Source organism: Tigriopus californicus, chromosome 11 (genome assembly GCF_007210705.1).
Source record: "Tigriopus californicus strain San Diego chromosome 11, Tcal_SD_v2.1, whole genome shotgun sequence".
Taxonomy (NCBI): domain Eukaryota; kingdom Metazoa; phylum Arthropoda; class Copepoda; order Harpacticoida; family Harpacticidae; genus Tigriopus; species Tigriopus californicus.
In genome coordinates, this window is record NC_081450.1 from 11,350,228 (window position 1) to 11,374,898 (window position 24,671).

Here is a 24,671-nt window from a genome sequence, read left to right on the forward strand (position 1 = left end):
AGATCAAATAATATATGAAAATAAAAGTTAAGTAAAATTGATACATTTTTTGTCAAATTGCTGGGATTCCAGTCCCAGCAACGGTAAGGAAGTCCGCAAATGATAATAGAAAAAAACTTCAGCCAATGCCATTCTTTAAAAGTGCTCATTGTATTGCGGTTTATGGGGTTTTGTTTGATAAAATATCCTCATTCAAGATTTCTAGTGCGTTGTACAATCGTCTATGTGTCCTAGGAAAGAGATGGCAAGCGAGATAATGAATTGATAAGCGCAGACATACATCAGGGGAGCCAATTTCTCAGCAAAATAGTACAAATACAAATTTTCCACCTAAAGAAATTCAGTCAAAAGAAGCCTTAAAAGCATGAAAATGTGAAAATAGACCAAAGATGCAAATGACGTAAATCTAGGCTCAGGATGCAAAGCGATGCAATTAATGGCCCAGGATGCAAATAAACGTTATTTGCGTAGGTTTGAGAACAAATGCTAAAAGGCTGTAGTTACTCTTCAGGCATCATTCACAGCTACAGCACATTCAGATTATTGTTTTTTCACTAGAAAATGTACAAAGCGTCATGTAAGATGGTGTTTAAAGCATTCAAAGTAGGCTTAAGTGTGCCTGAAGGGTAACTTTAGGATGATAACTCCTAGAGACACAACGGTTCATAAAAATGTTTGATTTAGATCTGGAACCCAATTGAATGCATAGTGTTGAAACTCATTGCCTTAATCTTCTAATACAAGGCACTAGTGGTGACAGACATGAAAATAATTTCAAGCAAGCAATGAACCATTGAAATGGTATACGTTAAGAAATAATGTCCTCAAGTCATGGCAATAAAAAAAATTTGGGACCTTCTAAGCTACTCATCATAAATAAATTTGATCTGGAGGGTCTTCACCCATTCAAACTATTCACATTCAATTGCAGTTTCACTTTGTCACATTATCTTGGTCCTAATAGGACCACATTGTTGTCAATTCTGTAGCCAATTACCATTTGGCTTGTCTTGAATTATTTCTAAAATAATAAAGTTGAACACCCTTGAAGATAAATAAATGTTATTGGTGCGATTGGTCATACTCATGCTCATGAGATACGACATTTTACACTCTTTTGATTTTTTTTTTTTAATGATACATGGGCTTAAAAAGTTCTATTTTCACTTTTTGTCTTGAAACATTTTCATCAGCATTTCCCAATGAAACATTCAAAAGCAAGGAAACAAGCTTGAAGCACTGGTAGCCAAACATGTAACTTACATCGCATATTTATAGTCCCAGATGTCTTTTCATAGCATCTCATTCAAATTAAAGCTTGATTTGTAACATGCATAGACTTTCTTTAAAACTTTGAATAAATCTGAAAAAGAGAGGAATTCAAGACTAGCTTCAAATCGGAAATGTTTTGAGTGTATTATGCCCCCTGAATACTGTAGATTCGCGCAACCTCCGTTTAGAACGAACGAAGAAAGGGCGTACAGTGGAGGGGAGAAACAATCAGCTGATTTCAGGGACATAAATTTACTCGAGAATGACTGCCAAGTCATCATAAGTTGTTAGTTAAACATAATCTTTGTTTGTAGTAATTCAAAAAAATAAACCTGATTTCGTTATTAGATATAAAAATAATTGTTGTTATTTCATGAAATAAGCTAAATTTGGCCATTATTTTTATTTCATGCAGCTACATTCGGTCCTTCGATATTGTGGCAGTGTCAGAATAACAGAACACTTGTTCTCAGTGACTCCACATCATACGATCTTGCGCAAATTTTGCGCTTTTAGCCGCACGCTGAAAAACCATTACCTCTGACTTGTGCCTTGCCCATTTTTGCTGAAAATTCTTGCACTTTAAACGAAATTATATGGTATATCTAAATTTTTACTTTAAGTCATTCAAATGCTAAAAAATATTTTACAAAAAGATTTATTTTCAAATGTATCTCCAAAAAAATGCTTTACACTAGTCATTAAATGTACCAAGAAGAGGAAAAATGAAAATAACTAACATTTTTGCAATTTCCAACAACACAAACTTCCAGATCAATACTCTGAAGTAACATGGTTTTGCGTCCGAAAATCCAAAACTCAATCACATCAAGCAGTCCTCCTTGCCCATTTCAATATTGAGTTAAGCTGCCAATGGTTTAAGTTCAATTAGACCATTAATTGAAACATCTGGCGCCTGTCAACCATTTTTTGACGCTTTATTCTATCAACTATCTGGAAGCACTGATTGTTTCGTTGGTGTCAACACATGAAAGCAAGTCTATCGCCCTAAATTAAAGGCCCGGTTAACAATCCCGGCGATTTGGTCCATGTCTGTTATCAAGGGTATTCATGGCACGTCAGCGAGTCCCTGGGGGGCGTAACCGACCCTCGTCCAAGGATCGGGCCCCGAGTCGTCCTGGAATAAACGTGAACCGCCCAGGATCCCATGGGAATATGGCATTATGCCGGAGCAGCACTTTATGGATCGTGTCCAGCGGGATTCTCATAATGGGCATCGCCTACGTGTCATATCAAGGTTAAAGAGATGACATGAGTTAGGCCGTTTTTCTATGTTTTGGAATCGAGCAGAGATTACGTATGCGTTGAGGTCTTTTTCCATGGCAGGGAGAATCTTTCCGGAATATTATGTTTAGTCGGAGCCTAACTTTTTTCTGTAAGGTCGAATGTAAACTAACCTAGCTAACTATTTTTCTTTTTCCGGCGTTTGAGCATCAGTTATCTTCTTGTCCAGGATTGTCAAGTTTCCTTACCTGTCTTCTAAATCTAAATTTAATACTTTCAACATATTTCACGTTTAAAGAGGATTTCGATTAAGAATGTTCCACTTGAAAAATTAAAAAAATCAACGAGACCTCATTCATATTATTCAGCCTTGTTAGTGGCTTTTAATAAAAGACGACGGTTGTAAAAGAAAAAGATAAAAAGCTTCAAAATAAAACAAGAAGAAGCATTTGCCCTTTTAAATGGCCTAATCATCTCCCACCAACATTAGTAACTGGTAAACGATGTCACTTTTTATTACGGTGCAGCCTCTTTCTTTTATGGTTCCCATCAACCTGCCCTAATCTGAAATGATATTATTGACCCACAAACCTTTTTTTTCGCCACGAACCTCCAATATTGAAATATCAACCAACAGGTCAATAATCAAGACGGCCAAACAAATTTGCTTTCGAAACTCCATATTAAGCACTGGTCAAAATATAAATACCAAAAGAGTTTTAAAACCTAGAACATCCCAGGTATGTGCTGTAAAATCAAAGTCCCAAAATATGTGCTCTATAATCTCAATTTAAGCAAGCGTCTCATAAAATGGTGAGCACAGACGTTAAAACGTTTGTTAAATGGCAATTGGATTTTGTATACGGATGCAATAATGTGCTTGGGGGCTTTGCTTTCTCGACGTTCAATTTGTCCCTTGATTGACGATTAGGCCAATACCCTGAGTTTCTGTCATCGATTGTCAGTTACCGAGAATGAGGATAAAGAAGTCGAAAGACAGGCCAAAGTTTTTTTTCCAGATGACAATGTCCTGGAACATCCTTTTCGGGAAATTCAAGATTCACTTACCCACTGACCACGTTTGACTTGATTTCCAAGTAAATGATTAGAGAGAGTGACTAGAAATGTCAACTACTGACACATTAGTCACATGACTTGAAACATGATGTGATGATACAAATTGGTTTTTGACATCAAACCAAGAAGAGAGGGCATCATCGAATCATGGTCATAACACTTGATAACTGGGACAATTTTAAGCAGTTCTGTCAAGTTTCTAATGACGTTAAAAGAAGGTGCATCATCTGCTTTTATGAAGGCTATCAAAAAGCCATTTTCATGATGTTGCACTCAACAAGAACCGACGTGCTCTCTAGCCGTTCAGTATATAAAAGTTTCAACCTTTAGTTTCTGACCCCAATTTGTGCCTAATCGGGGGTTTTCAACTCCGCAGTAAATTCTATGAAACAATTTGTCTTGAATGTTTCAAGATGATTTTCCACAATTGTTCATCCTTGAACTGAAGATTAACCTATTTGCAAGAAAACAATTTGACTGATCCCTCATCGCTTTTTGTTCAACTAATCGATATTAGATCTTCATCCAATTCATTTCGACCCTAACAGTTCTGATTTTTATATTGGTTGGATTGCATACTCTGGTAATCTTCTCCATCGAGGAATGAATATGAACGTGACTTGGAAGAAAAATGTTGCAACAAATATTCAATTGAAAACAGATGCTTTGTTTAACTAAGGACTTCTAGATATGTGGACTGGGAACGGAAGGGACAGTTTTGTATCTCCTTAACCATTCACTCCATTCAAAGTAATGACCTTAAGATCTTGTCGAATAGATAAACATGGCCAAATTTGGGCCCAAAATAATGCTTTGGGTACTCGGGAATGATATGATAGGCCAAGGTTTTGTAGCAATCACTAGATACGGTTTGAAATTTTGGCCTGTTCTTGGTCTGCAACTTAAGCTTATGACAACAGAACTTTGAAACGAACCATCTTGCCAGAAAGTAAGAAAAAATAGCTTGACCTTAATTGAGTACATCTTGTTTAATATGTTTTTTTTTTTAAATTATATTTCGAAAAATAGCTGAGAGTTACTCTAATTAAAAGCGATTTGGTGTAGCGGGAAGCTCGTTCACAGTCTATACTTCAAGAAGTTCGTGATTAAACCAACATATCTGATTTTTCTATTTGAAACTATCGGATTAGTTACCAACAAAGGCGCTAGAGACTTAGATACGGTACAACTCGAAGACGGCGATTTCCTGACAATAAAAACCCTGTCTTGTACGAGTGTTATGCTTGTTAAGACTTTGTGTGGCTTTAACGCACATTGACAACGATAAGTAACATACTTTTCCATTTTTTTCCTGCAGGGTATCTCCAGACTCGGGTCAACACGCCGTTATCAGTCCCTTCAGCCGTCTCCAATTCGGGCTTATCTGATCCCACCCGATTTTGGGGGTCATACAGACCGGGTGTTTATTTTGGCATGAAGACGCGATCCCCCTACGATCTTTTGAGCGGTCTCATGTGGTTCATTCCCGATCAGGTAGTTTTGATATTGGACGAGAATATTCATGATTCAAAAATGAATTGATTAATTAATTAAGAATAGTAGTAATAATAATTTACTTAATGAATGAATGCACTCTGCAACAATTCCAGATCACACAGAACGACATCGGGTTTCGCCATTGGTGCGAACAAGGCGATAATCTGGCCCGATATGGCTGGGTCAAACATGATGGAGAGAACTTTGGAGTTCAGGAGATCTTCGATCGAAATCTGAAACTTACCACGTCATTTGTCAAACGACCCGGTGGAGATCGCGGTGGAGATTGGACGGCTCGAATTCGAGTGGAACAAAACCACACCAAGTACGTGCTTCTTTTATTGTGGCTTTGATTCTGTGTTTTCTTGGGCTTTCTTCATGGAGAATGAGATGTTGCCGTTTTGGTAGAGTTTTTGCGACGTTTCCAAAGTCGAAAATAAGTGGAAAAGGTTCAAAAGTTGAAGATCGCGAAAATCATCATTCCCTTCCGCGCATAAATATGATTTGAGGCGAAGATAATATTTTTTCTTCTTTGAAGTCTTGCATAAATGATTTCAAACATACGAAGGTATGCCACCGGGTCCGGAATGATGTTTTGATTTGCATATTGGCATGTTAAGTTAATTGGTTTACAATAAGGTTTTGCCTATCATATATTTTTTCCAATTCTTGGAACATGCTGATAAGAGGATCTAATCTCACTGTTGAGTGAAATCGCTATTTTAGAACTTGATGCAAAGGTCAAAATTAAAACTCTCGTTGAAGATAGAAGACAAATAGAACTATTAGAGAAATGTGTAGAAACGAATTTAATCACTTCACTTGAACACATATCACTACAGACAAGAAGTGTGTTGATAATGATATGAGAAAATGACGAAGTGCGATTTTCAATAAGTTCCACATAAGTCACATCATAATCCTTTTTCCTCTTCACTTATTGGCAACAAGAAGCAAAATAGGACACGGAGAGTGGCTCAATATGAACAAATCTGACTTGATTTTTGATCTAACACACAATTCTTAGAAAGACATGGTAGCTGAGGATGGTAAAAAACGAGGATTTGCCATTTTTCCGGAAAAATAAAACATTTTTTCTACCGATGTACAGATGCATCAATTTTTTCGGAAGAATGAGACCCTCTTGAGAAAAGAAGTAGTTCTTAGAACAGAAGATATCAAATGCCCACATAGGGAAGCTTTGGGAGATCTTGAATCATTGCTACATGCTTTGTAATAGCTTGTAAAACACTCGCACCATAGATTGATAAATGAAAGATCCGCGTATTAGTAAGGAACACTAGAGCCTTGATTTTCTTCAATGTTTTGGATGGCTTAATTCATGCCTCACATTGATATCTCTCGTAGCTAAGGAAGCCTTTTTTTCAATTTATATCGACACCAGTTTCCCCAATATCGATGAATGACTGTCATTCGGTTTTCTATTTGCAGAAAAGTCACACAGATGGTGTCATTGTTCTTCTACTTTGGCTTGGATGAAAAAGCTGAGGGAGCTCTCTTGCCCGTCCTTGATGCCTCCGATGCTCTTCGAATGAATGAAATCTCGGGCACCTCGCCCACCCTTGGTTCGTTCCGAGTCAAGTTTGTTGAGAATGGCCAGGCCAAGCAACACTTTCATGCCAAATTAATCAGGTACAGAAACGTCAATATGCAATAACTGAACAAAACGTGGCTTCGATCGTTGTGGGCTAAAGTTAACAGTTTTGAACGGTACTAGTACCTGGTAAACTTCTTGTTGAATTTTGTAATGACTTACATGATGCTTTCCCGAGTTTTCTGAGTGCATTAAAATGCATAACCTGAATATTAAAAGTTGACCTAAAATGTAAAGGGGCTGTCAGAAACGACCCCAAATTTCCAGCTAACCATCAGCTCAATTCTCCTTTAAAATTTTTTTTAAATCAAATGACAAGTCAGAGCTTGTACCAATCAGTCTGATATTGTATGAGGGAAAACCAAGCATAGACGAGACTAGGACTATAACTTCCGAATGAAAAAATATTTTCGAAATATGAGCTCGGGGATAAATCTTTGACTCTTTTCTATCAAGTTTCATATGTACTGTCAAATAAAAAAAACACGTCTACAACCTTCTTAATGTCGTTGACGTCGACATCATTCGCTTACCCTTACGGATTTTTGCCTAACAAGAGGACTTCACTTCCTTGAGGGCAAAGGTCCCTTTGGTGCCTCGATGGTCGGATATCAAAAACTTGAAAAAATCCTTAGGGGTAAGCGAATGATGTCAAATTTAACACAATAAAGAAGGTTAACGACGCGTATTTTTTATTTGACTGCAAAATGAAATTTGATCGAAAGGAGTCAAAGATTTATCCCCCGAGCTCATATTCCGAAAACATTTTTCCATTCAGAATTTAAAGGCCTAATCTCATCTATGCTTGATTCGCCCTCGTGCGTCTTCAAAAGCAACCATGAGCTTTTCCCCAAGCCAGATGATTTGAAACAATGCAGCCCTCCTTCCTCTCTCATGTCTCGGTCCCCTCCTTTATCTAAATTACTTCCCTCTAGTATTCGTAGGGAGTACATATATTTCGTGCATCCGGTAGCGTCTTTAAGGTCAGAATTGGACAAGTTTTTGATAAGTACTCCAGGTCAAACATGCAGCCATGGATTGGCTCGGTCTGCCAACTTGAATTCGTTGGTAGATCAAATATCATATGAATGAAAAAGGCAATGTAGGACATGTTTTCCAATTGGAAGTGTAGTAGTATTGGAGTCCGAAAAAAGAATGGAAAATTAACCCTATGTCCTTGTCCTTTGTCAGTCCGGGTCCTCAATCCTACACGGACTTGGTTATGCGTCAATTGCGTCGATACGAAGACAAACAAGCAGCCATTGGGTTGGATCCGACCTCTAATGTGGAAGGAGATCCCAACTTGTTGGTGTACCAGGTGAATGCTGTCACTCCATTCGAGTTGGATGTGGTCTTTGAATCCGGAGCCAACATGGCTGGACGAGTGGAAGGTATGACATATGTATCGTATATTCAGATCAAACATTAAACATGCCAGCATTTATGGAAAAAAGGAGGGATTTGTGACGTAAGACAGATGATCTAATGATACGCGTCAATGGAAAGAGAAGGGCAATAATAAAAAGCAGGTTTTAAATTCTGATGCCATGGCGAATGCCTTTGGATACAAATAATTGAATCAGATTGTGCTAATGTCCTGTTAAGAATGGGTTATTTCGAGCATACCTGGGTTTCGAGATCAATTGTCGATTAATGAAAAGTATGTATTCATGAATGCATGAAAAATGGGCACTTGAAAGTAAAGGAAAGGTCTGTTTTGTCAAAGCGAATATTTGATACCACATTTCCGCGGAATTGTTCTTTTTCTGAGTGGGTTGGTTGTCTTTCGAATTCAGTTTTTAGTACACTATTTGAGAAGCATAGATCAAATATCAATCAAAACCTCAACGGTAAATCTAGATTTCCAGTTAGAAAATGGGCAAATTTACCAAGTTAGCAATATGTGTGAAAAAATAGACCAAAAAGACCGATGACTCTGAGCCCAAACTGACAGTTCTAGTCAATAAAATATTGGCAAGTATGAACAGAAGCGAAACTATAGATTCAACAAAAATGAGAAAAGTCGTCAAATAATCGACTTTTCTTCACTGATACCCACTAGATTAATAGACAAAAAGTGCCTTTCCTACCTTTGATTTCAAGGACGCTGCTCTTCATTGAACAACGTGTCAAGCGAGCTTATTCATTCCTCTTATCAAATTACGTATGGCACAAAGTGTTCATCAATCGCGACTGTCTTACCAGAAAAGTGATGAATGCCACGAGACTGTCAATTATATTGTAAAAGTGGCTGCATGTTTAGGAAAAGCTCTTGCTTCTTACCGTGGATCTCTTTATCCTAGTTTCATCATTTCAAGGAGGATGTTTTCTATGCGATGAAGTTGAATGTTATCCGCCCCTTCATTATTTTCCTCAGGCGAGCTCGTTGGCAACCTCTACACAGACGCTTTGAAGCAATTGGAGCGCGATTACGATTTGGCCTTTGAGGCCCAGTTCCACCTCCAAAACAAAGGTGAGTGCGACGAAAAGAGTCGGCTTCAGATTGGCAAAGAAGTAGCTCAATGAAAATTAAATTGATATTGTATTGTTGTGGATGGCGTTTATTTGATTCAACTAGAAGTTTTCTTTTGAGGTCAAGAAAGAGAAATATTGAATTGCAAAATAGTTTCTTCGGGTTGCTTGATTTCTCCTTGTGATTTATGTGTGCTTTGGATCATTTCGTTATACCATTGTAGATAATCAAAACAATGATTGACTAAAGAAAATATAAACTAAGATATAACATTTTCGACTCTCCATTCCAAGATTCATGCCTTATTGGACACTTTTATAAAGTCTATAGTAGGTTATGAATGATGGATATGTGTCCAATAAGTTTTACACTTTAACTTAGATGGACGTCATGGAATGTTACTTTCCAATTACATTGCCATTAGATGTGTTCGAACTTATTTGTAATCTTGTAGATCTGTTAATTGCAAACCATAAATTTAGCCCTTGATATCTGGCGACTCGCGAGATTTCAGTCAACGAGCAAAGAAACTCCTAATATGGATTAAGTTTCATAACGACGAAAGAAAATCTCAGTTTTAAACCCAAAGGTTGAAAATTTCGAGAGAATTTTTTGCATGTTCATCAAAAGGAAAGCGTTAAAATGAATAAATTTCGACTCTCGGTCATGTTTTGCGAAAAATATGATGAAAGTGAATGTACTGGTACACTCATTCACAAACATGGATATAAGAGTGACTGGTAAGAGGGGTAAAACTAACTATAATTGGTTTGAATTGAATCTATCGTTGAAGTGTTCTGTTAGTGTTTTAAGTACTAATATACGACAACCTTTTCGTGTTTCATGGCTATTCTCCTTAGATTTCCAAGCACCTAGCTAGCTTTGTGTTTCGTGTTTCAAGCTAGACTAATGCTCACTTCATCATTTGAATGTTCTTTTGTACTTTCAGGGTTCTCTCGACAGGACGTTGATTTCGCTCAGGCTGCCTTGAGTAATATGGTTGGGGGCATTGGATACTTTTACGGCCATTCCTTGGTTCAGTAAGTAATTGAATTGCGCGAGCTTTTTGATGAGATGCTCTTGGAAAAAGAGCAGTATTTTACTACTACTTAAGTGCATTACCTTTATTGATGAAAGAATGTCAAGATCCGCCCTCAGTGGGTGAGTGAGCTACGGCTTAGGGGAAAGTCTGTTTTTAATATCCAAGATACGAGATATTCTGAAGTTTTTCCCCCATCTTTATACCTCTTGAATCTGTTGAGGATTTTAATATTTTTCATAAGCTTAAAAACTCGTCGGTTGAATTAGGATAAAGATTTAGCTTGGTTGGATTTCTCTGTTCTTATTTCTTCACCTTCATGTTTTTGTCGCCAAAATGTTGTAGTGATGTCATGTGTTTACATTTTATTGTCATTACAGTTGAACCTACGGCAAATTTGTGATTAAAAAAATTACTTGATTTATGATTTCTGTTTTTTTCAAATATCTCATATATCTCCTTAACCGGTCAATTTTGTATTTATAATGTGCCTTAAAAGTGTTGATGAAAACAATGAATGGTACTACGAAGAAGAGTCGATTCATTTGAAAGCAACTTATCTGAAGTGATTGCTCGACCTTCGATCAATTTATTTTTTCAATGGTCAATGCTTCTGCTGACTGAATTTGTCAGAGACAAAGAACGTAGTACCGATAGCAATAATGCCAACTTTTCGTCCGCTTGATAAGTAAGTTTTCAAAAGTATTTCCACTACCAAAAGACCATAGTTGATAAATCGGCGCATTCCAAAAATGTGGGGTTTTTTTTCTTATTGAGTGAAATGTCATTTTATCCAAACCTGAAAAGTGGCTGTTTTTTATTGATTTTGAAATTCATCGTCAAATTTGAATGTAATTAAGTTTCCATGCAAGTTTGGTCTTAAAAATGGCTTAATGACAAAATGATGACAAGCGAGAAGGAAACTTTTCTAGCCTTGTGAAGAAACACGCTCCAACGTCTCGATTCCTGCAAATGCACTGGTTTCAATTGGTTTCCTATTTATAACTTCTAAATGATCCATGATGGGGATGGTGATCAAGTTCGATGAGCATGCTCCTTTGGAAGTTGGCTTGATCTGCTTTTCTCGTCAACTTTCTCTCAGATCGGATTCAAATCCCCAGGCGGTTCAGTATTGGGATGCTCCATTGTACTCGGCGGTCCCCTCGAGAAGCTTCTTTCCCCGAGGATTCCTCTGGGACGAAGGTTTCCACAACTTGTTGATCGCCAAATGGAACCCAAAAATCAGCGCTGACATCTTGGCACATTGGCTTGATCTCATCAATGTGGAAGGCTGGATCCCTCGAGAGCAAATCTTGGGATTGGAGGCTCGCGCCAAGGTTCGTAGACACATTGAGACTCGTGCATAGTAGACTGTGCTAAAACTCGTATCGTAACACCCGAGAAGAGCTTGATTGAATTCGCGATCTCCTCTCGAGAACTGAAAAGCCTGCTGCTCAAGGATCATTCATGAAAGGGGAGCAACCGAAAGGCTTCATGGACTGATTAAAGGGATCGCATGCTTCGAATGTTGAGAAAAATGTGTGTAGCAAATTTGCATTCTAATCAAGTGTCGGGGAAAAGTTTGTCCAATTTTAGGGTTTGATGAAATAATATCAGATTAAAGCTGATGATAACGAGCTACAATTAGGCGAGGGGAGAGAGGGTGGGTGGGTGGGTCCATGGACCATAATCCACTTTGGATTAACCAAGCAATGGTGGTTTTAATGGTGAGGACAGCTTGAGTCTGTTTTGCTTGAACTCTTTTGAGTTCAATTGAATCGAATGAAGCGAGGGATCTTGATTGACGCTTCCAAAGAAGTGGAAATATGTCATCAGAAATGTCTCGGAAATGGAATGCTAAGAAACTCGATGCACCTTCAATTGGAAGTCAATCGAAAAGCTAAATTTATTGAGTACCTCTGCTTTTCTGTGTTGAGGTTGATTGTGATTCCTGCAGTAATCCTCAACATTTAAATGCAAATTGCTGTCTCATAAAAGTAGCTAAAAAATGTCATTGCCATTCTTTGAGCTGTGCACCCTGGAATTGGAACGACACCATTTGAATGATGAAACGAATTGTTCCACTTGTATGACGGGGAGAGGGGCTCAATAACGAGGTTGACGTCAGCCTTGACGACATATTTTTGATTCTTTCTTTCTTTCGCTTCCCACTCTCTTTGAGCAATTTGAATTTCTACCCAAAGACCCTGATGAATCTTGTCAAAAACAAGTGAGCCATAAATCAAAAAAGCACTTCACACCAACGTCATCCTTTATTGATTGCCAAGGACAGGAGGAAAAAAATAAAGCGAATTGAAATATGTAACAAGAAACCTACTTTATGTAGACTACGAATTCACTTTGAAAGCGAAAGCAGATGGCCTTTAATACATGTAAAAACTCACCCGAAGTCGCCCTCAAAAGTACTCTGAAAATAGGTAAGCCGTCATCACTGGTGGACTGGTTCCGAATTCTCACTTTTTCCCTGGGGAGAATCTCAAGGGTGCTTGTTGACCGTCACAAACTTTGCTGGCAAGTTTCCCCCGACCAGTTTGAACAACAGGTTGCCCCAGGAGGAACTGTAACTCCGAAACACATGCCGGTCCCAAATAAAAACAACTCAAAAGTTCAGCTTCTTCCACTTATCCACCTTCATGCTCTCCTTCCCCGTCCAAATTTGACCTGCAAGCTACCGAAAGCCGCAAGAGATGTTCCCAACCCACAACAACAAATCGCGATTTCTTTTTCTTCTCAAAAAAGGACAACGAGAAGAGCGCTTTCACAATTGGCATTGGTTTGTTTTGTTTCCCTTCCCAGGTTCCAGCGGAATTTGTGGTTCAGCACAACAAAAATGCCAATCCACCCACCTTATTGTTGGCACTCGAATCCATGATGCACGCGAAAGAAAACAGACAGAGTACCTGGTTCAGAGAATTCCTCGTTCGTGTTTGGCCAAGACTTGAGCTGTGGTACGATTGGTTCAACACTTCGCAACAAGGACCTGTTCCGGGTTCATTCAGGTGAGCATATGGAATCTGACCATCCGTTTCCCGTGAAACCATATGTATGAGGCTAAATAGTAAGTACTTTGACCACTGAAACGTTTTCATTTATTCGCCTTTCGTGGACTTGTTGTCAAACGCTACAGGACATTTCCTCCCTCCCCATTGTTCCCAAGTAGATAAGTTATGGTTGTATTAATCGTTACATTTCCATATTACCGAGGCAAAGGGTTATTAAAAGATGCAATTAAATGTGGCAAAAAATGCAGATTCTAGGTGTAGCAGAGAGTGCGAAAAAAAATGAATTGCTCTGAGACAGTACAAAGACAAGGGCTGAAACATTCCAGTGAAAAGAAAACGAATTCCAGTTCCAGAGGCCATTTTGGCCATTTGTTGTAAAACAAAAGAAAGTTAATAAGTGGATTGATTGTGTAACAAAGCCTAAACAAGTTGCATAAAAACGCTTGCTAAAAGTTGAATAATCAAGCTTTTTAGAACCTGTAGAATGATGAATCTATTTCATCGCAAAAAAGTGCAAAAACTCAAAATGTTGCAAATAAATCAGAAAAAAATTCATGCGAATGAGCAAATGTTTGTTTTGCATGGAGGAGCACCAAATCATATCTGATCCATCAACTACAGTAATTGAAGTTGCCATTCCTGACTTGCCTTGGTTTTTTTTGGTTCAATTAGTGATTCCTATTAAGGAGTGGAATCAGTGAATTGTTCTTTTATTAATATGACTACTGGCCGTTTGGCAGAGCTTGTTCATCGATGGAGTTTTAGGGAATGTTCAGGTGCTATTTTGTGTTCATATCATTTATTTTTAAACTTCTTGAAACATACGTTGAAGCTAATCTTGGTTTGTTGAGAGAAAATTGGGTTCACCCATTATCTACTAATAGAATACCCAAATTACTATGACCATATTATGGTTCTATTTTGAAATTGAGTCTTTGCAGTGGGTTAATATCTTTTATATTTACAACCTGTGTTTTGAATCGGCTCCCTTCGCTTCACGAATAATGGCTTACCCTCTGCACATCAGAGTTCGTTTTCTCTGCAATTGTGAGCTAGCCTCTAACAAGTAAAATTTGCCCAATTAGACCGATTATTCCACATTGAATTAGAATACCATTTTATATGTAATTAGTCACCCGAGAAGCACAATGGGTTGATCTTTTCTTGAGTTCTCGGCATGTCCTGAGTAGTATTTGAGTAGACTATGGGAGTAAAGCTCCTTATTGATAAATTGTACCAATCAATATTATGAAGCCACTCTTATCTCGCCACATACGTAGGGTAGGGCTAATCCGGCCAGTCCTACGAAAGTCCTGTCCAGTGGGATTTCCGGGATGACTTACTTTTTCATGGCTTTCCAGACTGTCCGAAATTATGTTTTGGCCCTGAAGCGGAAATTTTGAAATTACTCGATCCATCCTGTCATATAGGCCTAAGAAAATTAGGGAGCTTCTTGGCTTGGGCACTTTCAAAGCCTCCCTTAAATGGAGGGAGGACTATATCAGGGGGTGCTTATTTTCTATCACAAATCTGTAACACAATCCAAATTAGATCAAAAAGACCGGTGCAAGATGGTTGCACAATTTATTTTTGCATGCCATGAACAGAGTTGAATATCTTATTGTATTACTTGGGATTCGAGCTAGTCCAGAACACTTCGAAATGTCTTTGTTAAAAACAGCTCAAGCCCAAAAAGAATATAGACGTGAATCCATTTGGCTAGTTGACCCTATTTCTTATAAACTTAGCTAACAAATACACAAGAAAAAGTGTCCAAATAATGAAATTGTTTGCCCTCGTCTAGGCCTAAGAAGCGCCTTGTATTACGAAAGATCGGGCACTACACCTAAGTAATGTTAGGTAGAGGCTGAAATTAGAAAATGTCATCCTTCATTCCTTTTTTTCCTTCTAAAAACAAAGGAGTAGAACTTCTCGAAAACTCATGAAAACCCAACAAATCCCAAAAATTGGCCTCGAGAATCCCGTCCTGAGATTTTCAGACGGGAGGGATTTCAGGGATTAACCCGTGACCAGCCCTGCCATCATAGCCAAACTCCAGTTTTTGGCTGAACACATCCGGTTGTACACTTTCTTTTAATGCTTCAATTTAACTCGTTGAAGACCGTGAAAGCGTAGGGCTGACGTTTTTGATGTCCCCCACTAACTGATGACGAACACTTTCTGGGAGCCTCCGTGAACCATTAGTGGCTTTTCAAGTGGCTTCATGAAAGGATCGTAACAAGTTTGTTGGGGTCTGGCCTTCAATCGGGCTCAATTACGGGTAATGAGATCGATTGAATGCTCTGAAAAAAAAAGACGTCAAAATCGACGACAGTCAGAAGAATTGGCCACTTCTTGGAGCAATTGGTTGACTTGCTTGAAAAGCTTCTTGATGATGTTCTGGTTTTATGACAAAAACCTTGGCAAGGAAAATGAGAATCCAATAATGATCTTGTTTTTTCTCTTATTGATAATTTCAATTTTCAAGCTATTCTTGAAACACTTTCTCCTTAATGTTGCGCAGGTTATCTGATCATTTTGATCACAAAAAATATGATCCTTGTTAAGGCCAAGAAATATAAATCTTTAGATGATGTTTTTTTTCTCTGAGAACACGTACACCAGTTTTTAATGGGAAATAAATTGAAGTAACAGTAGCGGGGAGAGATTTTTTTAACCCATAATATATAAAAAATGTGGGTTAGTGGAGTGTTAGTTTGCTTTTATAAATAACATTACTTCAAATTTCAAAATCAAATGAAAGGCTTTTTGCAATGGAATTAGATTCCAATTCGGGTTCTTCGCAAGCCCTTATAGAGTCGCTCTTTAGTTCTCGAGTTATCGAAACGGGCTCGTTAGAGTTGAGAACCTCAGGAATTTAAGGGTTCAATAGAAAAGCTAGACCGATTTTCTAGGTAGCCAGCCTACTTGGGGCTTGTCCAATTATAATTTGTTTTTCCTAATCAATATAACTTAGATGGTCAAAAAGTGTCAAATTACTTCCAGAAGTAGTGGTTGTGGCATTGGTTTATGGAATCGTTAATACCAGAAATATGAACTTCTTGTTAACTATTTGACTCCAGAAATCAACGTCTGGAATGACTTTCATTTACGGATCCATTTCTCCATCCGAAACCAGACCTGAGACAGAGTTAGGTCTGATGAAAACATGTTGCTGAAAAAAAAGCGATATTATTTGTCTCGATTAAATCAAGGAGAGCATATATTTGTTCGAGAGTAGAAAATTGTTCAGTTTCCAAATTAGGACTTTTCCCAATAATGGAGGTTAAGATTCTTGTTTTCGTTATCGTAAGTGGAAGATTGTTGAACAAGATGAGCATCAAACCTGATCTAGAGCATGAAACTTGATCCTTTTGAAGCAGCCTCTGATCATGACAATCCCAAAAATGACCGTTAATACCTTGTTATTGTTATCTATGTAGGTGAACAATTTGACGAGCGAAATGTCACTTCAAATTAGACCATATTTTTTGGGTATCGTTGTAGTACTTCGAACCATCCCTCAATTGTTTCCCACAAAAGTTGCTTTGGTCCGCAAAATCTCCTTTTTCGCGGAAAAGGTAGAATTGAATATCAACCAATTCCTTGGAACGGAAACTTGATAGCAAACTATTCGGTTTTGACTATTTCCATGATCATCATAACAACAACCATCTTCAATGTCGTGGAAATTTAGAATTTTTCTTTGTTCAGTTTTGCTCATACCAATCCACATGATTTTTCCCAGAGTCCTGAGCTTGCAAAAGGGTGTCTCGGAGAAATTGGCCACCCAAAGATCATTGATGTAAATTGGATTTGCAGATATTACAATCAATCGAGTTGTTCAGTCTTTTCAGTCCGCATTATATTTTAATCTCCCTAATCATTTATTGAAAGAGTTTTTTTTGCAAAATCTGATAAATTGAAAACCATTTATTTTCGCTGTCTTTTCCAAGAGATCCGAAATTTGAAGCGATGGGAAACTTTTTGACCTTATCATTTATATTTATAAAAGCCAATTAAATTTGGAGTGACTGAAAATTAGACCATTGTGGCAGAAGCCCGTTCGACTTCATTGGTAACATCCTTGAGCCTCCGGAGAGTGATGAACAGGAGTTTTATCTTATCGGTCAATTCCCTCGTAGAGGTTCTTGACAATTCTTGGTTCTAATAGTAAAAAGCAACTTATGCTAACAAGTCATGGGGACCTTTTGTTTGTGGTCCAAATTTAATCTTTTCATTTACAACGTGGGAGATGGTCCACTAATTTCGCAATAGCCGATACAAATTACAGGTAAAATTAGTTAGTCTCTGTTGTGATTATCATTATTATTATCAGCAGGTGCTAGGGTCGGAGGGGTGAATCGCCCGGCCAACGAAACCGGACATCAAATGGTCCAATTGTTTCCTATAGATATTCTCAAAGTTCGTATCGGCATAGTTCTCCGTCTTTGGGTGTGATTAGCATCTATAAGTTTCCTTCTTTTGAGGAGAGTCGAACCGGGGGCTTGATTTAATCTGGGGAGCTGCGCAACCTACTGAACATGTACTTCTTGTCTCCTCTCCTTAACGTGACTACTAATAATTTGATCAGCAATTAACAGCCGCGTTTAAAAAAATGCCCTTTGTTCTTCTCAAAGCTTCAATTGATGATCCAAAATGTCCAATTGTAAAAAAATGCTCTAACCTCAAAAATTGTCAACGAAGGCTGAAGCCATTTATGTGTCATGAATTTGTTCGAAAATTGTATTTTTTGAAAGTATTGTTAAGATGAAGTATTGGGGAAAACCATTCCGTACGAGCCCAAAGTAGGGATTAAATCTCACGCTTATCTAACTATGACGGAAGAAGTAATAATGACACATCATGACGACCTTTCCCTTGAGCTGTGTATTTGCAAAAGGTTTTGAATTAGAAAATTAAGTAAAAGACGCTAGAAGCAAGCCTTGTGTGACATTTTAAAGGCTTTGGTTTTCTTATTATAACTTATGCTCATACGAAAGAAAACTATAGATCTTCAGGGCTAGTGCTATTAACAGGCATGTATTGTACGCATTGCATTCCTTTACAAACAGGATATGGCTGTAATTCAGTTCTTGTTAGTTAATGTTAAAAGAAATAGGTTCACAATGCCCTCTGGTAAAGCAAGCATTCATTCTTTTCCGAAGTTCTCTTCTTGGCAGAAAGCAGAAAATTACACCCGCAATGAATTATCTGCTTGACAGATTTTGATTGACGCTTTAACAAATTTGAGGTCCTCGAAATGTTTCAAGAATTGCGAGGAAAATTGCAGTTTCCCTCGCTCAAGTTGCATTTGCTCATCGACTCTCGTCCTTCGATTCAGTACGAATAGTAGGTGCAGGCATCAAATGTCTTTCAACTGTGCTCACATGTACTGAACATAAAGTAGCCTTATGAAGACTCAAACACCGCTCATGAAAACATATTTTCCAAGTCTAATGGAATTGAAATATTTGTACATTCGAAAAATACCATAAGGCAGAAATTGATATGGTTTTTTGCCTAAGATGGAGCGCAAATAAGGCAAGAATTTTCTGCCCAGGTTTCGTGGGTTCAAACCCCGATGCCGAAAGTTAACCTTTGGAACGACATGGGGTGTAGTGGTAAGCGCAATTTCTTAGCATGAGAGAGGGCCCCGGTTCAAATCTCGTCCCGACTTTGCTCAAGGAAACATTTAGACGCTAACCACACCCACTGATGGAAAACCAAACTGATACGGACTAGGACCCTGCCTATCGGAACTATAAAAGGATACAATGATAGCTGGCTTCGTTGGCCGGACGAGGGCAAATGTTCATTTCTTTATCAACTGAGGACATCCTTTCATGTTTTTTGTACTTTATATTGTGCTAGTTTTTGAAAACAAGGGCATGCATTGTTGGAGAAACAAACCTTCTTGGCTTTTCCAAGCCTAGATATGATGACGACTCGCACATTTCTTTTGAACTGTGCTATGAACTTACCTTTTCCAAGGAAACTAATTTGTGTGAATATTTGATTGAGAAAGATGTACATTTTTATAGATATGACAAGCTTTCCCTGTGCATGTGCCGCTCATAAAATGCGCTACGCTCTGCACGTCAAAGTAGCTTTTGTGAGCCAGCCTCCAGAAAATATTGGCTCCAATTTGGCCGACAATGTCGTTCTAGCTTTTTAATGAGGTTGTGTTGTTTTAGAATCAATCTTTCATAATAATATGTATATTTAGTGTCCTCGGCAGCACAACATTTCAAGGCATGTCACAAGCACAAGGTGTTTTTAGCGATCTAGCGTGGCACTTCCTCTTTTACTATGGCCAGTATGAAAGGGCCTTGGTTGGAAATTGGCCTTTGAAGAAATAAAACAATGTGAAAATATTTTCATGTTGGATAGTTCTTTACTTAGCCTCTAGCTTTTACTTCAAAGCCTAACAAAAATACAATTTGGAGTTCGTCTCAGTCTTGACCGATTGTAGTCATTATTCACATCTCACATTCAAGACCAGTACCGCACTTATTTGCCTGTCTTTACCTTCTTTAGAATCGATCAGTAAGCTATTCTTTCTTGAATGGAATGCGTTACCTAACTCTTATCATTTATCTTGAAAAGACATAGTTCCCAGGAACAGTTTTGTTCCAGAATTTTTGTTTGAACAAAGAAATGTAGGTTTCAAACGAAAAAGAGAAGAGTGCTTGCCATATGTGGATTTCCATTCGTAAAGTCTTCCATGGAACTGTCCTGTTGCATGTACGATGATGATGGAAGCAGCAAGACCGCCGACCGAGGCTCTTTTGGCCTGGCTCACCTTTGATATGGTAAATTGGAAGGATTCCCCAATTTCCTACATTCCATCATTGGAAGTGCATCTGAGCTCAATTGTCTTTTAATAACTATCAGGGAACGACCTCGCAATGGCCTCCCTCTGTGTTGTATCATAATACCCAAGAGCTCATCTTCCAATAACGAGCCAAGCTGCTCCCAACGACGAGTTGAGCATTAAGCCAAAACTATCGACCCACGCCCAGAGAGCCAACCAGCTCCAAAACGAGGGGGTGTTGGTTGGTTGGTTGCCGGGTTGGTTCCTTAAAGTGCTGGAAAATGCTTGAAATTGCAATTTCATGCTGCGGCGCCTTTCAAAGTCGTGTATGGTAGCACATTTGGGCATCCAAATCCACCCTCACCACACACTTACTTTGATCCAGAATGCCTCAGGGGAATCTCCACATGTGCCAGTGGATCCCATTTTCCTCTCTCTTGCCAATTAGTTCGCGTTCTACAACTGGAACGGTTCCATTTCAAATCTGGACCATTTTTGTTATAAAACATTAACTTGGCGCGTTTTCAAGCCTGAATGTCTGTTGTTTCAAGTAGCGCTTCGAAAGTGATGATGAGAAAAGTCGTGTGAAGGGGATGGATGTGCAGTAAAACGACCTGCTTTTCCCCTACCGGGTGTTGTAAAAATGTATTGTGCCAAACTCTGTTGGATTGATGTTTGGCGATTATTAGTCTGTTTATTGACATTCTGTTCTGTTCCACATTGCACACTAAAATATTTTTGGTGCCTTTTGTTCCACCCTGTAACCCTCCCGCTTAACCTGTTTTTGCGCTCCTCGGTTGGAATGACGCACAATGGCTTCTCCAACTGGATCACTTCAGCTAATTAGAACCTGGTTTTAGGGATATGTAAGAATATTCTCAAGTTGAGTTCAGAGTTCTTAGGATTTTGAAAAGCCCACGGACCTTTTCCAAATTATTAACTGACTCGGATTTTTAAGCCCATTCTCCAGGGAAATCAAGTTTTCGACAACTCTCACGCTCATGTTGCTACCAAAACCATGGGAACACGCTTTTGTGTCCCCATTTCGCATTTGGAACGGGTGTGAGGCGTGTATAAAAGGACCTAGAACTGCCTTTCTTTGTGATATAGATGTAAAATTTAGGCTATGTCGGTTTTTTCTTCCAGATGGAGAGGCCGCAATGGGACAGCGGATCGAGAACTGAATCCAAAGACGTTGACCTCAGGGTTAGATGACTATCCTCGGGCTTCTCACCCAACCGAGGACGAACGACACTTGGACCTTCGATGTTGGATGGCTTTGGCCTCAAAACTAATGGCGGACATTGGTCGCTTGATTGGAATGGATCATGTAAGTAATAAATGATATCCTTGCTTTTATAACCTTGGGCGAAAAGGTCACTTTTAGGGTAAATAAGTAATTTTTAAGTTGAAATGACACGCTGTAAGCGAAAGCACTGCAAGAATCCCGTGTTGAAAATTTACAAGTTTTTGTTGAATGTATAAATTGATATGAAACGGTGTATTTGACCTATTTTTTACAAAACCAGCTGAAAGGTGAATTGACTTAGTCTGTTGCCTTCTTGGCATTTTTAGCATTTTGAACGAATGATTTGGGATTTTTCTTTACGACAGCATTCTATTTTTACATCCAACCGGATCCAAGAAAACGTTACAAGGATGAGATGTGACGCTTAGGATGATGATGTATTTTTAAATACTAATTAAATACTAAATGCGTTTCCCTTTGACTAGAACACGTATCTCAGTTTCGGCTTGGTCTATTAATTGAGAATTGGATTTGACTACTTCTTTGGCCATGACTCTTTTTTTTTTCTTTCGCGCCTTTTTATGCCAAAATATGCGTTTCTTCATCGTTACAAAGAAACAGTTGCAGGGTCCGCCATAAATGTGAGTACTCGGGTAAATGCATCTCAAGATTGAGCAGATCGAGCAATGGAGGAATCAACCTATGGCTTGCAGCCATTACTTGAAGAACCTTTTGATACTTCACTAATCACCCTTGCTGCAGCTACTCAAATAGAGACCAAGAGAAAAATCGAGTTTCTATTGTTTCTCATTCCATGGAAAGATCAAGCCATTGACTATTAAGCACAATTCTAAAAATACACCCAGTAATTGTACGTACTCTCCACACATGGTGTAATTAAAACCCACAAAAACACTTGAATTTCTAGTTCCTTTTTTTGAAATTTGTGCTTATTGGCTACCACCTTGGAATGACTTCAGACTATCTATGACATTTCAGAAGTATAATGTTTGGCTTTAAACAGAAAGGTTCAATGGCCTTAACTTTGGATCTTTCACTTTGCATTGAGTTGTTCACCACTGTTTGTCCAAACCTAGACAAGTCAGAGGGTACTACTAGCTGTTCAACGCGTTGAAAAGCACAATAGCGATGGTGGACCCTGCACAATGTTAATTGGAAAAAAACACTTATTAAAAGTGCTCCTTTCCCATCTTCAAAATATTGATACACCTAATCTCCAATCAGTGATGCCATTTCAGGAAAAGTATTCTGCGACAAGCGAGTTCTTACACGACAACATGTTTCTAAATGAAATGCACTGGTCTGAAAAACACAAAGCCTATCTAGATTTTGGCTTTCACACCGAGGACATTCGCTTGGAAAGGCCACCCATCAATTCCAAAACCCATCGTCCAGGGATGCCCAAACCAGAAAAGATTAGGGTCACCAAAACGCCACCGAAGCTCCAATACGTGCCTCAATTAGGCTACAACAGTAAGTTTGAACTCTCTCTCATTTTCCACCTTCTGCTGATTTATCTTCCTCGCTTCAACCTGAAGAGAAAAACATATCTCGAGTGAAGATCCGAGTTTTCAATCTTCAAGTAAGACACCCACCCCTCCAGTGTTTGGCACGGTAATGTATTAAAGATTTAACACCCATCCTCGAGAAGTTCTCTTTTCTTGACTTTGTTCATTTTTGAGACCAGTCTAACTTTCCTCTTGAATCTTGGTCCTGTTTTTTGGCGTTGCCTCTTTCTCATCTCAAGTTGGAAAGTAGCCTTGAACTGTTCCATGTATGAAAAGATTAAAAAGACCGTTTGGTGGTTGCCTGAAGAATAAGTATCTTGCCGTGACAACTTGTGTAATCAATCTATTTTTGAGTTAGCAATCACGATTTGGTGTTGTATTTGTGTCGCAACGTTAAAAGGCTCATGTTCCACCACGTTGCAGTACAATGCAGTACAAAGCGCTCTAAACTGAAATAGTGAAAGTACTTGAATCATGGAGATTCATTTTCAAGCCCTTTCTCTTCGGATCGTGTCCAAGTCAAAAGCCAGGGCATTGAAAAGTCATTGATTGACAGGCTTCGAAGCCTTAATGACTTGCACGGCCCTACGTCATAGGAAGTTGGGCGTGAAAAATGAGTCTGCAAGCCTTCCATTGAAATGCTGAAATGCTTGCCGCTAAAACAATGTTGCAATGGGTTCTTTTCATGGCAATAAATGGCTAAGTTGTAACTGAGGTATCCTTGACAATAAGGCAAAATGGGTGTATTGTCGGTGTAAAATAAGTCTTATGGGGTATTTTTATTTAGTTGTGTGTTGGCGCGAGAGTCATCTTTCAAGTTTCTGTGCCAAATTCGATCAGATTGATTGTAGTGATCATTTGAAATATTTGTTATAAAACTAAAGGTTTAGGGTTTCCTTTAACACCATGTAAAAAGTAGATATTTTGAAAATCACAAGCTTTTCTTTCTGAATAAAAAGTGGTTGAAAATTGGCATTTGGCCTGTTATTGGTTCCTTGGAACTGAAGCAACAATTTTGCGGATTCCAATCGACTTAGATAACTGTTAGTCTAGGAGAAAGCTCATTGGTTCCACGACATGTAGCCATTGACGTCTTGCTTGCCTTTTCTTGTCACATCCTGAAAAATGGTCATTGTTCTTATCCTTCCCATTCAAAGACCTGTTATGACCCCCCTGCTCTTCTCAGATGATGGATGATCTAATCCAATCACGTCTGAGGAATTAACACTCTCATCCTCTCAGTGTGCTCTGTTCCACAGGTTTGTTCCCGTTCATCCTCCAAATCATTGATCCGTCCTCGCCCAAATTGGCCGCCGTTCTAGCTGACCTCGAGGATCCCCAGAAGTTGTTCACACCCTACGGCCTCCGATCGTTATCACAATCCGCCTCGCTCTACATGAAACGCAACACCGAGCATGACCCTCCCTATTGGCGAGGACCAATTTGGATTAACATAAATTTCCTCGCGGTTCGAGCCCTCAAGCATTATGCTGATGCTCCCGGACCGAATCAGTATCGAGCTCAAAAGGTCTACTTGAAACTGAGACAAGCGGTGATTGGAAATGTCATCCGAGAGTACCATCGAACGGGTTACATTTGGGAGCAATATCACGACAAGACTGGCCACGGGCAAGGCTGCCGCCCTTTCACGGGCTGGTCCGCACTAACGGTTCTTATGATGGGCGAGACGTATTGAGGCATACATCATTGTTATTATTGTACCGATCATCATTCCAACCCGCATTTGGTTACCCGTTCGTCTACGTACCATATACATATGTATCCTTGTTGGGTTTTTTATCGACATGAATGTGAGATAAATGTGGTGCTGTGTA

General features: G+C 38.8%; 1 protein-coding gene across 1 annotated transcript; it reads left to right on the plus strand.

Annotated features, from left to right (window-relative positions):
- Positions 1-2,241: 2,241 nt before the first annotated feature.
- LOC131891035 (mannosyl-oligosaccharide glucosidase-like) lies at positions 2,242-24,671 on the plus strand. Its single transcript, XM_059240514.1, has 12 exons — positions 2,242-2,530; positions 4,913-5,088; positions 5,205-5,416; positions 6,544-6,744; positions 7,898-8,097; positions 9,084-9,179; positions 10,129-10,219; positions 11,321-11,555; positions 13,036-13,238; positions 21,205-21,388; positions 22,567-22,801; positions 24,096-24,671. The coding sequence occupies exons 1-12, from the start codon at positions 2,344-2,346 to the stop codon at positions 24,530-24,532; spliced, it is 2,457 nt and encodes an 818-aa protein (XP_059096497.1). The 5' UTR covers positions 2,242-2,343; the 3' UTR covers positions 24,533-24,671.